The 15,822-nt window shown below is 37.3% G+C and overlaps 2 protein-coding genes across 4 annotated transcripts in view; both read right to left on the bottom strand.

Moving 5' to 3' along the window:
* Positions 1 to 506: 506 nt before the first annotated feature.
* Positions 507 to 6,279, bottom strand: LOC134637085 (membrane-spanning 4-domains subfamily A member 8-like). Its single transcript, XM_063487421.1, has 7 exons — positions 6,210 to 6,279; positions 4,992 to 5,180; positions 4,573 to 4,692; positions 3,861 to 3,917; positions 2,766 to 2,990; positions 2,343 to 2,465; positions 507 to 634 (listed from the first exon to the last, which is right to left on the bottom strand). The coding sequence occupies exons 2-7, from the start codon at positions 5,166 to 5,168 to the stop codon at positions 569 to 571; spliced, it is 768 nt and encodes a 255-aa protein (XP_063343491.1). The 5' UTR covers positions 5,169 to 5,180; positions 6,210 to 6,279; the 3' UTR covers positions 507 to 568.
* A 2,047-nt stretch (positions 6,280 to 8,326) lies between these two features.
* The window catches only part of LOC134637474 (high affinity immunoglobulin epsilon receptor subunit beta-like), a 28,589-nt gene continuing 21,093 nt past the window's right edge, over positions 8,327 to 15,822 (bottom strand). For all 3 annotated transcript variants that reach the window (XM_063487907.1, XM_063487906.1, XM_063487908.1), the window contains exons 4-7: positions 11,918 to 11,974; positions 9,556 to 9,777; positions 9,323 to 9,445; positions 8,327 to 8,571 (exon numbers count right to left, since the gene is read on the bottom strand). In XM_063487907.1, the coding sequence (XP_063343977.1) occupies positions 8,497 to 8,571; positions 9,323 to 9,445; positions 9,556 to 9,777; positions 11,918 to 11,974 (477 nt within the window). In that variant the 3' untranslated portion in view covers positions 8,327 to 8,496. The remainder of the gene's footprint in view (positions 8,572 to 9,322; positions 9,446 to 9,555; positions 9,778 to 11,917; positions 11,975 to 15,822) is intronic.

Here is a 15,822-nt window from a genome sequence, read left to right on the forward strand (position 1 = left end):
TCGGGGCAATTCTACCAAATACTAAGGAAGTGTATGTGTACTTCTGACTTTAATGAAAGCAATAAAAAATACATAACAGTTCTCTCTTTATTCTGACATTTCACAAATAGCCTACAAAAAATATGTTAATATTTATTTATCTAAAAGAAAAGTTTACTCTGATTTGATCTTTAATGGTAAGAATTTTTTTGTTGTTGTTTTTAAGTGTAATATCTGGTTTTAACTGTATGTGTCATTATTTTTTATTTATTTACATTCTTTTCTAACTTTTTTAATATTGTCACTATACATTGTAGAATGGCAAAGAAAATAACCCCATATTTCACAAGAATAAACACATTTTTACCAACAAACATAATTGGGTTTAAGGCACTTTTCTCAACTTAAATTTTAATCATTAGCACAACAATGAAATTATCAATTGATTCAATTTGGTATAATGTCTTCCTTTCAAGAAGCACTTAGGAAGACAAAGTCTTAATTAGTACAAATCATTAAGACATCAAGTTAATTGTAAGTCATAAAGGCACAGGAACATGATTCCTGGTAACTGATAGAACAAAGACATTTAGGCTACAGCCTGTGCAGTCACTTCCTCCAGCAGTGGTTCGATCAACTCTGAGTCATCAGTGCTCTACAAGAAGAAGAAAGAAATGGGAAAGTACGTGAAATGTGCTGACGATTACTTTTGTGCTTTTGTGCTTCGTGCGGGGAGTTTTCATTTTAATTTTAGTCTGCGCTTCTGTAACCACTCTTTTCTTTTCATTTTGGGTAAATAATGAGCCTCAACACTGTCAGACTTTGCATCAACAAAAGTTCAAATGAATCCTTCTTTCTGTTATACTGAGCCACAGTGCAGCCACTCACTTCATTCACTGTCTGAACTGGCTCTGTTTTAGCCTCTTATCGTTAAAGACAAATTTAATCTGATTTAATAGAATCTGATTGACTGAATTGAACTCAGTTAAGGTAAATTCAAATGAATGCCTGTTATAAGCAGACGATTTGAACAGCATGTGGGCAGGGCTGGACTGGGACAAAAAATCGGCCCGGGCATTTTGACTAGAGACTGGCCCACCAGGTATTATAGGAAAAACTATAAAGCCTTTGAATGAAAACAAACTCTGTTGTGACAGTGTTGTACACTGTCTTGTTAGTATATATGTATCAATCTAATAAACTTAAACCTACACCATCCTCCCTATTCTGGTATTCTAAACAGTACTTAGCCGAAACCCAAAGACTGCTTGGTGGAGTTAACCTCCTGAACTATCTACAACACATGGTGGAAACCTGAAATTAAGACAGAGAAGACTAGAGGTGAGACATGATCATTACTGAATATTAAAAATAATAAATGACAGATTTAGATATATTTTCATAAACTATTCATTTACCACATCAATAAACAGCATGGCATTTTTTTAAAAAATTGGCAACCTTTAAAAAGTGAAAAGTGGCATGATATACAGTACTCACTTCTGAAGAAATTATGATGGACCCTGAAAAGAAAATTACTATATACAATAATGGATTTCTATACATTTTACATCAGATGAAAACATTTGTTGTAAGATTCAGATAATTATTTATTTAAAGGTAGATATTTTAAATGAGAATAAGAAAGAAAAGTATTTCTTTGTGCGCCCCTTTCCCTGTTAATGCCTTACCTGGCTCCCTGGCAAAACTTTGCTAGACCCGCCCCTGCACAGTTACCAGCTGTCAGCTACATAAAAAAGGATCCTGGTGTTATTTGTCTCTCAGAAACAGTTCATAACTACGGGACAAACTGTATGCCCGATGGCCAGTCCAGCTATGCATGTAGGTGGGTCCAGTGTTCTTAGACTAAACTGTTTTCCTGGGACAACTAAGGGTATCCTCTCCATGGCATCACAAATAGCAAAGTTGAAAAATAAACTTTATGAAACAAAAGGTTTAGAGCCATTTGAAGACCTATTGACCAACAGGGATTACTTGAACAATAGCAAACATTATTTGAATCTCAGTCTGAAATTATGAGATTTGTTTTAAAACGATGTCTAATATGAACATCCACCATCAGAGTAGGATGTATATAACAAAGGGGAAACACAACATTTTGAAGAAAAAAAAGGAGAGATTTAATGGACGATTTGAAAAGAAAAAAAGGAAAAGAAAAGAAAACCTTTATGGTACCAGACAAATGTTTGGACACCACTAGTCATTACATGAAGACAGAATCAAAACTATGACATATTCCTAAAATGAATCTTTGAAGAACTCATATAAAACTACTGTCTACTCAACATTTACAGGTTAAGATGTTTATCAGACTGTGTTAGTTTATACTTTATATCTTGTACCTCATTTTTTCCCTTGTCCTTCCTCCTCAGAGATTTGATCCCCAGGATGGAAGAGCTGATGGTGATGCAGAGCTCGAGGACTGACAGGACAATCAGCACAACACTGATGCTTCTCAAGAGCATCTGGTGGGACAAACATCAATGCTGCATTTCAAAACAACAATGTTACCTCAAAAACTTCTGAAAATAGTTTATCTTTGTATCGATTTAATGAAGAATTTGTTCTTCATGATTTAAATTGTCTTCTTAGATGTCATATTTACACGTTTTTAGTTTGCTTATTTGGTTCAACCAGATGGTTCTTTTGGTTATTAGGTTCAAATTCATCTTCTTTGCTATAACGAATGTCTTCCTGCTTGTTTTGTCCAGCCAACAGTTGGAAAAAAAACTTTTAATTTAACTGTTGGCCTTTTTCAAACTTACCATCACCACTGCTTGGCCCTCTAAGCATCTTTCCTTAATGATCATCTCCTCAGGAGATGGAGTAACTGCGGTTGTTGTACGCATCCGGTACCAGTATGGATTGTAGTCATTATCACACCGCGATCCCCACCACAGGTATATGTTTGCTAAATGGTTGCTGTAGAGCACAATGGCTGTGATTGCAAAAGCAACTCCAGCAACATTTAGAGTCACAGTGAGGATGACCTGAAATAGGAAACATAAGATAAGATAAGATAAGATAAGATAAGATAAGATAAGATAAGATAAGATAAGATAACCTTTATTAGTCCCACACGTGGGAAATTTGTTTTGTCACAGCAGGAAGTGGACAGTGCAAAAGTTATGAAGCAAAAATTAGAATAAAATAAAATAAGAATAAATACAGTACACAACTGTACAGAATAAAATAAAATACTATATACAGTAGAATAAAATAGAATAAAATATACAATAAGATAAAAATAGAATACAAATGTTATATACAACTCACTTTATACACACATATCACTTGATGTACAACCAAAAAAAAAATATCTCTGAATATAACCTACATACAATACTACTTTACCTTTTCACATTCTGTCACAACAAAACTGATTTTTCGGCAGCTACGACTCTGTTAGTCTTATAAGAAATGTTTCAGGCCCATTCTCAGCTGATGTACATCCCCACTACTTGTTTTGCCGTCAGTCTGGAACCCTGATATTGAAGAGGTCCCTCATCCTTTTTATGTAACCCCTTCCGCTGGGATTACTTGCATAGTACCTTTCCAACAGCACCCTGTTCTTATTTCTTGTCCACTTAAGCCCTCTTGTCCAGTAGCCCACTTTTCATCAGTGTGTCCTGGTTATCAACACCTGACCTTGTTAATCCGGGCAACATCTGAGCCGGTATGGCTTCCGTTTTCTTTCTCTCGCATATATCCAAAGTAGGCTTTGTTAGCATGGGAGGAGCATCGAACCAACGACTCCCGTTCCAAAGGTTCACCAGTTTGGCTGACACTTGATGTCGTTTAAATGTGCTATGCAAATAAAACTCTTAGATAAAGTTATGCCATAAAGCTAAACTACTCACCAGACATGGACTTGGGTACTTCTCAGACACAATGCACATGATGCCAAAGACGATGAACTAGAAAAAAAGGCAAAATACAAAAACAAACACATAGCTGAATAATAAAACATTGCAGATATTTATAATATATTTGGGCTTCTCTTTGCATTTTATTGATATTGTTTTTATTTTTGTGTTTGTTGGATTTTTGTTTCTGTGTATTCTAATCATGAGTTCTATTTTCTGTGATACTGTCGAGTGTTTGATCGTTCTTTTTCCACTTTATTTAGTAACTTCAGTTTTGTGTATTCTGTTACCTTTTTATTTATTTTTAAATATTAATATGATATATATTTACTTAGTCATATTTATATTGAATTATAAATGTGCCAAATGTGCCTTAATCATTCCTCAGTATAATCCTATATTTCTCTATAGTGACATCCATTGCAGGCATAGATGGGGTCTTTATGAATGAATGAATTTAGACTCTCTTTTAATTTTTCTGTTTTTACAAAAGTAAAAATTATAGCTTGGGACATTTCCGTGAGTTTAATGGATTTTTATATGCTTTTATGTTTCAAAATGAGCCTTGATTCTTTATCCAGGGTGTCTTATGATGAGATGTAAAGTGTAATTTTCTGAATCTTGGAGATCGAGGGATGCAGGTAAACTATTGCAAGTAAAATTCAGTTGTATTTTGGAAATTACAAAAACTAGATGATTTGCTTACCAAAGCACCCAGCCAATAAGGAAAGCCAGTATAATCTACAAACCACCAAGAGTTAGTGCTAGTTATTAAGAGAATTAATCCAAGTCCGATATTGAGCAGTCCAATCATAATCTGCAGAGTCTGTGAAAAAGGAAGGACAGTATTGGTGATAAACATCTGTGGTGCAGAGATGCTGTACACTGGACCACTTTGCCTTGTAGCTTTTCTAAATAAACACCTGAAGCGATTGTATGCATGATGAGTGACAGCAATATGAAAAAAAAAAGCACTAATTATTTCATTAGCAGAAATGATTCACTCAAAGTTTAGATCAGAGCAGTGAAAAAAAATCTAATACGTATATTAATGTATTAGTAATTATATGGAAACTATCTGTTCTATCTTTGATCTATCTTCTATCTTTGAAGGTTGTAGCTCACCCCCAGCACTGTCTGAGAAGTTCTGTTGAGACTCCTCAGGCGCTGAGACACAGTGCAGCACACTGGGCTGTAGCAAAGGTTCTTGAGGATCTGGCACAGAGGAGGCCAAGAGCTATCAGGGTCAGAGGTCAAGGTGAATACAGTGACCCCATCAGCCTTAGACACAGTGACAGACATCGTGCCTGTAGACTGAACGACACAACAGAATACATGAAATTAAAATGAAATTCTTTGGAGAAATAACTGGACCCAAACACACCCTTTCACATGGAGGGTTAGGTTCATCTAACCCAACAGTCTAAGCTAAGCCAACACCACATTCTTTTGACTATGAGAGGAAGCCAGAGAGAGAACTCACACAGACAAGGAACATGCAAACTTCACGCAGAAAAGCTGCTGTCATATATACACATGCATTAACAAACCAAGCTACTAAGTAATTAATATGATCTTATTCCTGCATTTCTGTATTTATTCCTCATTTCTCCATTTTTCCATCCTGAATTATCCAGTGTGTAGTTACTTCCACATTGTTTCAACAATTCAAATAAATGCAACCTTTGTTGTTTAGTTTACATTTAGTCACCCAGAAGCTGATTTTATAGGCCTCAGTCACTGGATCATTAACATATTTTCATATCCAGTTGAATGTTGTGATAGCTTCCAGAATGTCCAGGGTGAGGCTACAGAGCAGTAATAAACTGTTATAGCTCATAATTAGGTGAATTCTGTTTTCCAAGAATCAAACAAATGCCATTTCAAACTGGATTCATGCTGAGGTTTAACTTACTGTATTCACTGCAGCAAGTGAAGCAATCTAAAGTGACGTTTTGCTGTCAGAGTGAATGAAGGAAAGGCTGAATAACATAAAACAGTCGATTTTATCTGGACATGTTCAAAGTGCAAAAGCATGAGGAAACTCAAAGCAAATACAAATGATTGTATACTAGTGTATCTCATAAGTGCATTCCAAAAAATATTAAAGTTCATTTGTCATGTAATTTATTTGTCATGCCCAAGGTTCATGTACATTTAAAATAAACTTTTCACTTTTACCTTTTATTTTCTCAAGTATCTTTCCGCAAATCACTTTAGCGTAAGTATAGAATATTCATCATAAAATGAACATCATGGCACTAAATCGCTTAGTCTGTAGTTATATAATGAATATCTCATATTTAATTAGGCTTTAAAAACTGAATCATTTGAAAGACTTACCTCTCAGAGAAGAAGAAAAACGTAAAGAAATCCTCTTGAGAAAAAAAAATCAGTCTGAATATTGGCTGCGAAGTCGGGAAATAAGCCTTTAGAGGAAGCAGGAAGTAAAAGCAAACCTCTTAGCAAAAGTGCCTCCTCCCATTCGGAGCATACAAAGACCTTTACCCTTTGCTTAACACAGAGTAAACACTAATTAAAAGTGAGCATAAAAAGTCAGGGCAGGATGTTAGCTGGAGAAAAGGTTGTGGCGATATTGTTTAGAAATAAACTGAAATCTGTCAAACACAAATGAAATTCATGAAGAAGAGTCACATGACCAGTTCTGTGAACTGTGCTGGCACTGTTCCTCTTCACCCTCTACACTGCAGACTTCTCCATTAACTCCCCACGCTGCCACCTACAGAAGTTCTCTGACGACTCTGCCATAGTCGGCCTCATCACAGGTGAGGACGACTCGGAGTACAGACAGTGGACTCTGGACTTTGTGGACTGGTGTCAGCAGAACCACCTGCTGATCAACGCCGGGAAAACCAAGGAGTTGGTGGTGGACTTCCGGAGACGCAGACCCACCACACTGACACCGGTGAACATCCAGGGAGTGGACATTGAGATAGTGGACTCTTATAGGTACCTGGGTGTTCACCTGAATAATAAACTGGACTGGAGCCACAACACTGATGCTCTTTACAGGAAGGGTGAGAGCAGAGTCTACCTGCTGAGGCGGCTGAGGTCATTTGGAGTACAGGGAGCGCTTTTAAAGACCTTCTATGACTCTGTGGTGGCATCTGTCATTTTTTACAGTGTTGTATGTTGGAGGAGCAGTTTATCGGCAGCTGAGAGGAAGAGGTTGGATAAACTCATTAGGAAGGCCAGCTCTGTTCTGGGATGCACTCTGGACCCAGTGCAGGTGGTGGGAGACAGAAGGACTCTGGCCAAAATAGCATCTCTGATGGACAGAGTCTCCCACCCCATGCATGTAAATGTTGCTGAACTGCAGAGCTCCTTCAGTGACAGACTGCTGCATCCTAGATGCATGAAGGAGCGTTTCTGCAGGTCCTTCCTCCCTGCAGCTGTCAGACTGTACAATCACAACTGCTCCCAACAAACATAGATGTTTACATCAGCACTGTAACTGCAATAAGTTAATCAACCGATTCGCACTACAACCTGGTTTGCCTCTTATCTGTAGTTATTTTTATTTAATTTAATAACTGTACAGTACTCTGTTTATAGTAACCACTGTCCTTGATGTAAATGTGTAAGAAAAATTGTGTATGTTTCTGTTCTGTGTCTTGTGTACTGTTTGTTGTATATGTGTCTTTCTGGCTGCTGTTACAACCAAATTTCCCCTTGTGGGACAATTAAAGGATTATTCTATTCTATTCTTATTCTATTCTATTCTATTCTATTCTATTCTATTCTATTCTATTCTAAAGTGCATGAAAAGGTGCTGACACATTCAAATCATGAACAACAACAGTGACCACTGCTCTAACTACTGTGACTACTGCACAGACTGACTAAGTGTGGCCAGTTTTTTGTTGGTGTTTTTAACTGAGCAGACAGTGAGCAGGACAGAGTCACAGCTGATGCATAGAATCAGAGATCCACCTAATCATTTCTGCTTTTTCCATTTCACAATTTCTGCTGTTAACTATTTACTACTACTATTAGTAGTACTATTAAGAGACTGAAATTTAAATGGTTTCTATCCACTGAATATGAACCTCTCACTCTCTCAGTTGACTGACACTGTATGTTTCCATGAATCTTCTAATGAGTTTGAACTTAAAATACAGCATGTAACTTATAATAAAAAGCTTATAATAAAAACTAACCTAAACTCAGACTAGTTGCTTGCTGTGCAGTTTGGAAAACAGAAACCAGGAACTAAATGCAGACCTGTTACAATTAGTTCTTCCTCGTATTTGGCAGAAGTGAGAATGTGGTTTGGTCTCCATCTGATTCATGATTACAGGCAAATAAAGTCTGAATAAACACACACACGAGAGCTGAACTTTTCATGTTTTATTGAACATGCCAAAAAATAATTTACTGTTTTTATTTTGACTGAATAAACTTCAGGTTATTGCACAGCATTTGATCTCAGGACTCTGATTTGTAACAATAGTTTTTTTCTTTATCAATCATTTTCTACATACCCGGTGCTGGAATCTAACTAAATATAAGATATATGTCACTACATCAACACACAGCCATAATTCGTATATTATCAGTCAGTTATTAGTAAGAATGTGTGTAAATCGCTGACATTTCGTAAACAGAGTCAGGCTGTTAATGCCACAGGCTGTGCAGTGACTTCCTCCAGCATCGGTTTGTAGAGCTCTGGGTCGTCAGTGCTCTAAAAGAGAAAAATAATATTTGTAAAGTGTCGACTCCCTCCAGTCACAAACAACCACGACTGCGCACACTTTGATGACAATTTCATGCAGGAATACAAAAAAGAATCAATGTTTAATGAAATATTTAATGTAAGTCAGCATTAAAAATAAAGTGCAATTACAATTTATTTTTGTTATTAAAACAAACTGTGGTAAGTTGTTGTTGTTCACACTAATATAAAAGTTGGGCACAGCTGTTCAAACTTCCTCTGGTCTATCTTTTTTGGAGGTGTAGGTTTTATTAGTCCCAACAGTTCTTCTTCCTCGTGGCTCTCTCTCTCTCTCTGCAGCAGTTCCACCATGAAGCTCTGATTCACACAGTCTCTCCCTAAAATCTGCAGCCTGAACTCTGAACTTGCTGTCCTGGGCCGGTCCACATGGGAGCCAGTTACTACAAAGAGTTTGAAGTTCCACAAATATTCTGGACTGACTGAGCTTCATGTCTTAAAGTCATGATGGGCTGTTGTTTTGTTTTATGTTGTAATTCTGCTCTCTGTCTGTACATCAGATATAAACTTTAACTGACTCACTCAAACTGGTAGAGAGCATGAGAACACTGCACAGGCTCACTGTTTGTTACCTGCTTTCACTGATATTCAGACAAAACAAACAGAATTCCTGCAAGAACACTTCATGTGTTCAGCCAACATCTTCTACTATTTAACATGTTTATCAGAATGTGCTTGAACCTTTGTGTTGTCCATTATCTACCTTGTTTTGTCCTTTTTCTTTGCTCCTCAGAGCCTTGATTCCCAGGACAGCAGAGCTTATCACAACACAGAGCTCCAGAACAGACAAGGTAACCATCACAGCAATGATGCTCCTCAGGATCATCTGATGGGACACAAACAACGGTGTTTCATCTAAAGTCTCGAAATATTATATACTACAGTATATAATATAGTGTATATGTGATATTTTTCTCTCTACTTTCCCTAACTTACCACCACCACTGATTGGCCCTCCAAGCATTTCTCCTGAAGGAGTTTCTCCTCTAAAGTTGGAGGCCTTATTGTTTTCCTCCCATACCAGTAATCATTGTAGCCATTGTAGTAATCATAACACCCCCACCAAGAACGAACATCTCCTAAATGATCGCTGTACATTGCAATGCCTGTGATGGCAAAAACAGATCCAACCAGATTCAGAATCACAGTAAGGATGACCTGAAAAACAAAAATGACCAGTTAATATACAAGAAAATATCCAAAAAATAAATGACACTCCGTGCATTCTTAGACTAAAGTATCATAGCCTCTGTGAGTACGCATGTTTACGTAGTCATGTCTGGATTCTTCATTAATCTAAATGTTGGTTTCTGTCTAGTTGCTGCTTTACGATATGATGGTTGTGATTTTCATGTTAAGTTTGTGTTTCTGTTTTTGGTTTGTTAATCTTATTCTTCACTTCAGATTAATAAAGTATCTGATTCTGATGATTCTTCAGATTTTGAATCTCTGTCTTAGAAGAGAGAGACCTAATGTTTAGTAATCCACATTTCACAGTTTTACTCTTTGGTGCAGTTGTGGATACTTTATTGTTATTCGTTGTGATTTTTTTTTTCTTTGTTTTTTGTTTTTTTTTGATGATTTTTGGTTTATTTTTTGTCTAGCAGCTGACACAGTCTCTCTGAGGATGAGAGAAGCTGCAGAGACACATATAAGACTGCAACTCTGCCTCCTGGTCCCAAGTCTGGAAAATCACATTTGTGGAGGGGGGTTAATTAATTTGGCCAGATTTCTAGAAATGAGAGCTTCTCCGATGTGAATTATAATTTTACGGAATTTACATTTAACCATAGCCAGCTGGTCGGAGTCTTTTTCATTTTTCTCTTCCTTTATTGTTCTTGACATAATGAAATATAGAAACAGAATGAGTTCTGGACCAAATCCCCTATTCAGTGTAATCTCTCTGGAAATCTAATGTGACTGTTGTCTTCATGCATGCTCAGTCATCCAGGTAAGGAAATCCCAGAAAGCTGGTTCAGTGGGAGAACGTTTGGTCACTGCTGAATGAAGGATTTAAGTTGTCTAGATCAAGGTGAATTAATATGTCTGTAGGAATGTTGTATTATTTGTGGGTGTGTTTTGTGAGGATGATTTTGTCAACCCCTTTTGAAAGGACAATAGTTGACTTTTATTCTCAAAGCATTTCATGTGATCTTAAATCTCACAAGAATGAGATTAGGTTGTTGAACCCTGACCTCTGACATGCCAAATTCCCTAAACACACTCTGCCAAAAAAATTGGGTAATCGGGGAAACCAAACAACTTTGGCGAAGCGGATGGCACAGCACAGAAGAGCTACCTCATCAGGCCAGGACTCTGCAGTCTATTTACAACTACAGGCCAGTGGACACTCTTTCAATGATGAGGATGTGCACATCCTGCACAACTTTTTGTCATTTGAATGTTGTTTGTAATATAAACTGTTTCAAAGCACAGTGCGAAAAGTTGGAGGTGGGGTCAGGAGTGGGAAATAAATTTGATCAAAGTATTTTATTTGATAAAAATAATTTAGCAGTTATATGTAGACTAGAGGGGTGTTAAGTCCTCCCTCAGTAAACTTCCCTCCAGTATTTATGTAAGTGTGTGTATGCTGTAGGACATACTGTACATGTTTAATATATTTATCTTGAATGCAAATAAGAATAAGACATGACATCAAAAAGTCCTTTAGAGATCTGTGAGATTATTATATTATCTTATGCCACGTTATACCCCTAGTTAAAGATTGTGAAACTATTATGTAGTTTTAGTTTGCATTATTCTCCTGAAGAGGTGATAACTATTAGATTTATTAAACTGATTTGTATTACATTAGACTGCTGATTTATTGTGAATGAATGATATTGTTTTATGATGCATTATACTGCTGAGTTATAAGAAATACTGATTTCAGAGAGTTATGGCCTTATTTGTCTGATTAGAAGAGAACAGAGCATACCGGAGAGGTTTTCTGCCCCATCTCATAAGGAGAAGATAAAACAGGGAGCCAAGGCCGTCACTTAGGCACCGTAAGAGAGAAAGAATGTGGATGTTTAGGTTTTTATGACTAGGTGGGGGCCACCAAAGGCTATAAGAGTTTGAGTAACGCTCCACCATTTTGAGATTTTGCTGTGACCCTCTTCATGCATGTCTCCCCATCCAGATGGTTTATGCTCAAAAGTGTTGAATTGTATGTAATAAAATAATTGTTGATTGAGCATTGATACACCGAGTATTGTCCCTCCTTCAGCCCAAAGATCGAAAGAATTGGGAGGATTTAACAGATCATATAAAAATGTTTTACAGCTGAAATACTCACCAAACATGGACTTGGATACTTCTCAGACAAAATGCACACAATGCCGAACATGATGAACTAGACAAAAGACAAAATAAATAAATACATAAATAAAGTTCATGTCCATCTTTTTACTGAGTGCAACAGAGAAAACAGTCCACTTTAAGAACAGGAGGGGTCTTTATGGACATTTTATCCCCTCTTCTTGCAGGATATGATGTAAATAAAGCTTTTCACCATGAGAGAACAATTGTATAGCTTGTTTATATAAACTGCTATTTTGAGCTATAGCTAATTTTTTAATGTAATCTAGTAAAACTATGAATTGGTGCGTGTAAATGTGCACTGGTGTCATCACATTTAGATAGATCTTGAACAAAACTTGATAATTAAGTTTTCTGTCACATATTTAACCCTGTGGAAAGATATGTTTGACCCCAAAAATGATCTTCTCTTAAAGATTACTCAGTTGATTCCCATTCCATTACTGTGACAGGTTTGGTTTTCATGGCTCTTTTTTGGCATTTCATTTCTCATCCAGTATGGCCTGATGTGAAATAGAAAAATAGATGTGGTCATCCTTTTTCTGAACCAAATCTCACTATCACAGGGAACGACATAGGTCACCAATTTATCACAAACAGACAACCACACACTCTCTCTTTCTACTTGTAAGGCCAATTTAGAATTACCAGTTAACATGAAACACATCTTTGGGCTGTGGGAGGAAACCGGATCACCCAGAAATAACTCAAGTATAAGGCCAATCCAGAACCTTGTCGCTGTCAGGTGTAACCAAGGTAAAATCCAACCCCACTTCTGGAAATCCATTTACTGTGGTGGGAATGAACTTTACGTAAGTTCTGGGTCGATCTGCTGCATCTCCCCTGCTTCGTGGCTGCTGCTGTCTCTGTGGTTGGCGTGCTTTGTCAGAAGTCGACTAATTACTGACACCATATCACTTGGTCAACTTTGTTGTATTATTATGTGCTATAGAAATACATTTTGATTTGATTTTGACTTGACTTTGTGAAATAACCAGGCCGATTCATTAAGCATTGTGCCCCCACTTGATCCACTTGACGGTGAGTCAGTTACTTTGTTTTGGTTGTTATAATTAATGAAAATGGGAGCCGCGTTCGCACAGTCCAAATGCTGGTTAGCTAATGCTAGGCTAGTGAAGCTTACGTTTAATTATTGGTTTTATTTATTGAATACCGGATTTTTTGTTGTTGTGTATCACTATGGCCGAATGTTAAATTTACACTTCCAGAGGGAAGAGAGCGATTTGATTTTTGTAGTTTTGTCCGTGACTTTAATATTATTTTGAATGAAATTCATTTTAACCCTCTACTGCATGACTTTTTAATTTTGGGGGGAAAAAATATTTCTCCCTATTTTGGGGGAGCTTTAGAGTCCCTAATAATATATCAATCATAAAATTTGACCCCCCCCAAACAGTGATGCTTCAAGGCAACACTGTGCGACAAGGGTAGTCAAACACCAAGTTACTCTATAAAGGTTTTATTAGTACAACAAGGATGAACAAATAAATAAACAACAAAAAACAATGTAAACATTTCACAGAACAATATAACACCAAAATACATCATGACCCTAACCCCATGCACACACACACACCCTAACCATCACAAGTCCCTGCCTGAAACTTACCCTAACCCTGACTCAAGCCTTCACCCTAAAATTGATGATTTACCTTGCAATTTGTCCCCATAAAGTAGGCGAGACCTCACAATGTGAGTGTGTAAACAAATTTGTGTCCCCACAACAATAAGTAATACACGACTACACACACACACACACACAGACACAGTTACTTGACCAACTGACCCCTGAGCTCCTAAGTGTCCCTCAAACCTGATTCAGGGATCCACTCCTCTACTTCACTGTCACTTCCTGAAAGCTCACTGTCCTCACTTTCTGAGGACAGAAAGTGCACGTTCCCTTGGTTTCCTTTCATAAAAGGTTTTTACATCCATGTCCTGTAATTATGAGTAGATTGTAAATTAAAAAACATTGACTATGATCATATAAATGCACACAAACACATCTCTACACACATATGCAAATGCATTATATTGCCTGAAAACCATTAGGCTAACTGCACAGTGTTGCCTTGAGGCAACGAATGAAAATTAACAGTTTTACTGTATAAATAAATTTTAAAAAGTAGAACAAACAATCAAATGTGTTTCTTAACATATTCATGCACATACAAGTATTTTTTATATACATTTATTTCACTATAAACATGTAAAATAGTGCTCTTTATCTTGCCTCCTAATGGAGATGTCTCTCATGTAGTGCAGCTTGCATTGCGACTAATAGCCATAATAGCCCTTTCTGACCTGTTAAGCACTACCTTTTCTGCCTGCTCACTTCGATCTTCTTCTTCTATCCAGCTTTCTGTGCCTTCCTTCCGCCTCACCACCATGGGAAGCAGAGCTTTTAGCTGCTCTGCTTCCCAGGCTGTGGAACTCTTTACCCCCAGATATAAGAAATATTGGTTCTCTCCCCCAATTTAAATCTCCACTCAAAACCCATCTGGTCAAATCTGGATATTCACTGTGAACCCACTGTTTGTTAATTTTATCTTGTGCTTTTGTTTTATTGTTCTTCATTGTGTCATTGTTCTACTATGTGTTTTATCTATTGTATAGTGTCCTTGGGTGTCTTGAAAGGCGCTTTATAAATAAAATGTATTATTATTATTATTATAACCCCAGGGCCCTGTTTAAAATGATCAATTCTGCCATCAATCCTTGCCCTGATAAACACAGAATGCTGTATCTCAATCTAGGTCTTTTCTTACGCCATATAAATGAGATAATTGAGCCGTTTAATTTTGACAAAACCTTTTTTGACAGAGCAAGCGGTAACATCTGGAATAAATACAAGAGGTGAGGAAGGATATTCACCTTGACCAGATGTATACGGCCCAAAAGAGACAGAGGGAGGCTGCACCACCTATCCAAATCGCGATTGATGGTCTGAATTAAACGGGTGTAGTTCAGATAATACAGATCTTTTAGATTCGGTGAAATCTTCACTCCTAAATAACTAAAACCAGACAGGGACCAACAAAAAGGCTGAGAAATGGTTGGATCAACACCATTTATAACAGAAAGGGGCATAGCCTCACTTTTAGAAAAATTTATCTTGTAGCCTGAGAAAGAGTCGTATTGGGAAATTAATGAAACTAATCTAGGAATTGAGTGAGCTGGAGAATTTAGAAAAATTAAAACGTCATCTGCATAAAGTGAAATCTTATGTTGACAATTGTTCAAGCAGAGTTCTTCAATAGTAGCATCCTTCCTAATGGCTGTGGCAAGGGGTTCCATTGCCAAGGCGAATAGCAAAGGGCTCAGCGGACAGCCCTGCCGACTGCCACGCCCAATACTGAAATTACCCAACCTATGACCATTGGTAATTACTGCCAAAAGAGGCGAAGTATAAAGGATCTGGATCCATTTAACAAAGTTGTCACCTAAACCATATTCTTGAAGTGTAAAAAAAACGAAACGGCCATTCCCGACGGTCAAAGGATTTTTCAGCATCAAGTGAGATGACTAGAGCCTCAGGGTTAAACAAAGATGAGTGCTGAATGATGTTAAGTAGGCGCCTCATGCTATGTGCAGAATACCGCCCCCGTATAAAACCAGTTTGATCATTCTTAACAATCAAAGGTAGTATTGGCTCAAGACGTATAGCCAGGACCTTAGCAAGTATCTTCAAATCAAGATTTAAAACAGATACAGGAAATATAGGAGGCGTATTCTTCAGGAGGTTTCCCCTTCTTCAGAATTAGAGAAATATTAGCCTCCATTAAGGAGGGGGGAAGAGTGCCTGCCTCAAAAGAAGACCGAAGCATCTTATACAGTGGGGAAGTTAGAATCTTACTAAAT

Source organism: Pelmatolapia mariae, linkage group LG10_11 (genome assembly GCF_036321145.2).
Source record: "Pelmatolapia mariae isolate MD_Pm_ZW linkage group LG10_11, Pm_UMD_F_2, whole genome shotgun sequence".
NCBI lineage: Eukaryota > Metazoa > Chordata > Actinopteri > Cichliformes > Cichlidae > Pelmatolapia > Pelmatolapia mariae.